Consider the following 5,000-nt stretch of genomic DNA (forward strand, 5'->3'; position numbering starts at 1 on the left):
TGACACTACACACACACAAGCTTAACACACAGTACTCGTGATCACGAATGTAGCATCAAGGGAGGAGGATGGAGGGGACGGCCGCACCCAGCCTCACCTGGCAGCCTAAACGGCCTGAGCGAGAGGTCAGGAGCTCAGGTCACACTCCTCACTCGACAAAGGGTCAAGCGCGAAGTAGGGAGGGACACAGGAGTGAGGGAGGCGAGGAGCTAGGGAAAGGAGAGGAGGGATAAAGAGGGCGAGAACTTCCGAGACGGGGGAGACGTAGTAGTGGTTAGGAATGGTTTGGGTGTGTGTGTGGGGGGGGCCACACTTTCATTCGAATGCGTCAACATGACTCGTCGGTTTTGTGTTATTTTTCACGAGTAAACTCCTCACATAACACATATAGCACTGTAGTATGTTAACCATAAATTACGAATGGATGTTCAAGGTAGTGTGTTGAAATATCATACTCATCCAACGATTCGTTTAGGAGATATCTGCAAAAAACACCGTTTGTCCACCGCTGAAATGTATAGTAGTCATTTATAAACCACTGCAGGAATCACCCTCGAGGGAGCATACAAGGGCTTGGAGTTTTACATCCTGAAGCCAAACATGACCCGCCTGATGGAGGTAGAGGTGTGGTCTGAGGCAGCGGTGCAAATCTTCTTTTCCTTGGGCCTCTGCTACGGCTCCCTTATCACCCTTTCTTCCTACAGCAAGTTCACCTACAACTGCATGAGGTATGACTTGATACTTCTTGGAATACACTTATTGAACTCAAAACTAAATTGGTGGTATGACATTCTTTTTCTTGTATCGTCTTTCTCTATTTGTGTCCTTTTGTTTTCAGGATGAGTGTCATTCTTTGTGGTGAAGTGTTACTGAGCTGGTAAATGTCGATAGAGAGAGAGAGAGAGAGAGAGAGAGAGAGAGAGAAACATACATATATGCAACATAAAATTTTCTACTGATGTATTTTTTTCTCCTTTCTTTCCAGGGATGCGTTTGTGGTGGCTCTCGCCAACTGCTCTACGTCTGTCTGTTTCGGGGTGGTCATATTCTCTGTGCTGGGCTTCCTGGCCAGCGAGATGGGGGTCGAGGTGAAGGAGGTAGCGGCATCAGGCTCGGGTTTGGCCTTCGTGGTGTACCCAGCCGCCATAAGCCTTATGCCTTTCCCGCAGCTATGGTCTGTGTTGTTCTTCCTTATGCTCATCACCGTCGGCTTCGGTACCCAGGTAATTCTACTAGTCCACGTTTATGTTGTCTTCTAATGTCGCTTATTTGTTCCTGTTGATCGTCTCTTGTAGTGCTTCTTGCTATCAGACACTAAGGTAATTCAATTCTTGCATTCATCATTACAGGTAAGTAAGAATAGCTCCTTTCATAGTTACCACATCTGATTTAACCAATGTAATGTCTTTGTTGTAGTTCACCATGGTGGAGACTGTTACAACAGCAATCGTCGACCAGTTTGAATCGTTACGGAAGACGAAGGCAATGGTTGTGATGTGGACGTGTATCTGCCTCTTCCTGATGGGACTCTCCATGTGCCTTCAGGGAGGAATTTACATGCTGGAGCTGTATGTATTCTACTCGCCGGGCGTCGCTATTCTCATCATTTGTATCCTGCAAGTCATCGCTGTCGTTGGTATTTTCGGTAGGTGGGCCTTTGAGCAATTCACCATAGACACTTTCAAATCAGGTGCTGGACTTGTTAGACTCATGACCCTTGGGAATAGTGTTCCAAAGAGAGGTTCGAACACCCGTAGTCAGTCCTATATCAATGAGTAGTATTGAAACCTTTACCATTTCACATATCCCATCCTCCTCCTCAAGAATGACAATAGATCATTGCTGACACTGTATCTGAGCGAACGCAGACTGCAAATTGACGTGTGTGTGTGTGTGTGTGTGTGTGTGTGTGTGTGTGTGTGTGTGTGTGTGTGTGTGTTGTCTCTCTCTCTCTCTCTCTCTCTCTCTCTCTCTCTCTCTCTCTCTCTCTCTCTCTCTCTCTCTGTGTGTGTGTGTCTGTGTGTGTCTCTGTGTCTCTCTCTCTCTCTCTCTCTCTCTCTCTCTCTCTCTCTCTCTCTCTCTCTCTCTCTCTCTCTCTCTCTCTCTCTCTCTTGCTTGCATGTCTCTGAATTCCTGCGTCTTTCAGGTTTCCGCAATGTGTTCGCTGCGCTTGAGGAAATGAAGATGAACATCAGGTTGCCTCTACGTATCTACTGGGGTATTACTTGGCTTTGTCTGACTCCTGCTTCTCTCCTCGTAAGTATCAAATGCATTGTTAAAAAGAGTATCTCAGGTGTGTGTCTGTGTGGGCAGGTGAGTACTATTTATTAAACATTGTATTAGCATTTATTATACCAATGTAGCCATTTTAGAATTTTAGACATTTTTCCAGCTGTTAGCTTTGGGTCACCTCAACCAAATCTCAAGAAATCATAATGGAAATATTGGGGAGAGCTTCTCCGTGGAAATTGAGGTGAATAAAGTTTGTGACTGGGTTCAATGGTGGCGCTCTGAACGTTGGTGCAAAGTTAAGTTTTATTTAAGATTCATTTGAGGCATTTCAAGTGTTGTTTATAAACTTCCGTGGTTTAATTTGGCTGTCCCTCATTCTCTGAGTCCGGGAACACTGAGAAGCATACTTGAGTATTGATGTGCAGAAAGGTGGGGAGGTGGGAAAAGGTGCGTCTCGCAAAGGATTTTTGAAATCAGAAGAAAGAAAACATCCAGACCAGTATGTCCTGCACATCCTGACTTGCCATATACTTTAACTAACACCTTCAATATTAAAGGATCACTGACCCTACCAACAACACCGAAATCTCCGAGAAACGATGTGTAATCTTTACGAAAGGCACCACAAGACATAATCATATTGAGGAGGAAAGGCTGCCAGACCATTACGAGTATGTGTCACCTGTTCGGAATAAAAGATTCTTTCAGGATAAACAAAGGAAACATTAATTGCTCATTGTAAAAAGACAACTTTCTTTTCATACCTAGTAACGTATTGTTACTTTATGTTTGAAAATGCGAACATTTACACCAAATTTCATTGGATATTATTATTTGGGATAGGATTTTTTTTTTTCAAAGTTTTATATCAAACACCAATTTAAAACAAATAGAAAGCAATTTAAAACAAGCAGATTAAAAAAATTACGTGTTATTGTAACGAGAAACAAACATCACAGCTAGACGAAATCTTTTTACTGATTACAACTTCCTTTGCTTGTTTATCGATAAATCAAATATCAAAACAATACAAACTCCACTAATAGAAGAAAACTCATAATATGGAGCTAAAGTCATGTTCTTGCTCCTCTCTTAAAAACTCCTCTTTCATTCCCCACACACTCCTCTCTCATTCTCTTCACACTCCTCTTTCATTCCCCACACACTCCTCTCTCATTCTCCTCACACTCCTCTTTCATTCCCCACACACTCCTCTCTCATTCTCTTCACACTCCTCTTTCATTCCCCACACACTCCTCTCTCATTCTCCTCACACTCCTCTTTCATTCCCCACACACTCCTCTCTCATTCTCCTCACACTCCTCCTCCCTCATTCCTCACACTTCTCCCTCATTCCTCACACTCCTGCCTCATTCCTCACACTCCTGCCTCATTCCTCACACTCCTGCCTCATTCCTCACACTCCTCCTCCCTCATTCCTCACACTCGTCCTCCCTCATTCCTCACACTCCTCCTCCCTCATTCTCCTCACACTCTTCTTCCCTCTCCCCCACCTCCTCCACCTACTCCTACACAGAGAGTCTTTAAATCACCTGATAACACCCGCAAAACACTCAAAATCGCACAATATGTGACGGGATTCATTACCTTATTCTTGGCGGGTCGGGAAGGCACCAGCGTGGGACTTGGCGGGGTTCACCGGGGCTGGACAGATGGAGGCGCCAAGGATGCTTTGGTCTGGTGTTTTGTAGTGACAGTGGTGGTGGTAGTCGTACTGATGGTGTGGTATGATGTGGGGAGTTGATGTGTGGTGGTGCTGTGGTGTGTGGTCGTTTCTGGTGGTAGTGTGTGGAGGTGGTGTCTGGTGGTGCTGTGGTGTGGTGGTATTGTTGTGTGTGATGGTGTCTGATGTGATGTGGTGGATTGGTGTGGTGGTGTGAGATGGTGCTGTGGTGTGTGGTGATGTCCAGTGTAGTGCGGTGGATTGGTGTGTTATGGTGTAAAGTGGTGCTGTGGTGTATGGTGATGTGTGGTAGTGTGTGGTGGTAGAGTCCAGTGGTACTGTGGTGGTGATGGTATTTGGTGGTACTGTAGTATGGAGGTGTTGTGGTGTGTGGTGTTTATGTGGTGGTTGTGTCTGGTGTTTGTGTGTGGTGGTGATGATGGTGTGGTATGGTGTGTGGGGTGCACTGTTAACATTACGCTTCCACAAGATTAACTGCCCTATGTCTGTGTGTGCATGTGTGTGTGTGTGTGTGTTAATCAGAGGTGAGTCAGAAAGCTGTATGTATAATTGGAAACTTAACTCTAAGTTGTGTGTACCTGCTGTGTGTGTGTGTGTGTGTGTGTGTGTGTGTGTGTGTGTGTGTGTGTGTGTGTGTGTGTGTGTGTGTGTGTGTGTGTGTGTGTGTGTGTGTGTGTGTTCGTGAGTGTGCATCGACACGTTACTTCAATTATTACTGTATATGCATATAAGAATGTATGTATATATGTCCCTTGAGCTTTTAGGGAACCTGCAGCTCCACTGGTAACATGTTGCCTTGCAGCGGCTGCATGTATGTATGTATGTATGTACAGTATTTGCGTTTAGCTAGACGTATGTGTTTCCCGGCTCCGTAGTTGACGAGGCAGTCTTCATGCCCTTACCTTTAGCTAGATTCACATGTCAACGCAGGGATCTTAATGACAAGTTAAATATCCTAGGCAAGAAATCGTGACGTGTCAGTTAATCTATACTTCCTTTGTCAACCCCGCTCCATGTTCCCCTTCCTTTTCCCACTCCATCATTGTTGCTACATTTCTAACTC

The 5,000-nt window shown here is 44.9% G+C and overlaps 1 protein-coding gene across 1 annotated transcript in view; it reads left to right on the forward strand.

Annotated features, from left to right (window-relative positions):
* Positions 1-5,000, forward strand: part of LOC123515418 (sodium- and chloride-dependent glycine transporter 1-like) — a 34,302-nt gene that overhangs the window by 26,002 nt on the left and 3,300 nt on the right. The window contains 4 exon segments of the mRNA XM_045273963.1: positions 545-728; positions 986-1,223; positions 1,417-1,645; positions 2,147-2,256. Of these exon segments, the coding sequence (XP_045129898.1) occupies positions 545-728; positions 986-1,223; positions 1,417-1,645; positions 2,147-2,256 (761 nt within the window).

The sequence above is a fragment of the Portunus trituberculatus genome, chromosome 39 (assembly GCF_017591435.1).
Source record: "Portunus trituberculatus isolate SZX2019 chromosome 39, ASM1759143v1, whole genome shotgun sequence".
NCBI lineage: Eukaryota > Metazoa > Arthropoda > Malacostraca > Decapoda > Portunidae > Portunus > Portunus trituberculatus.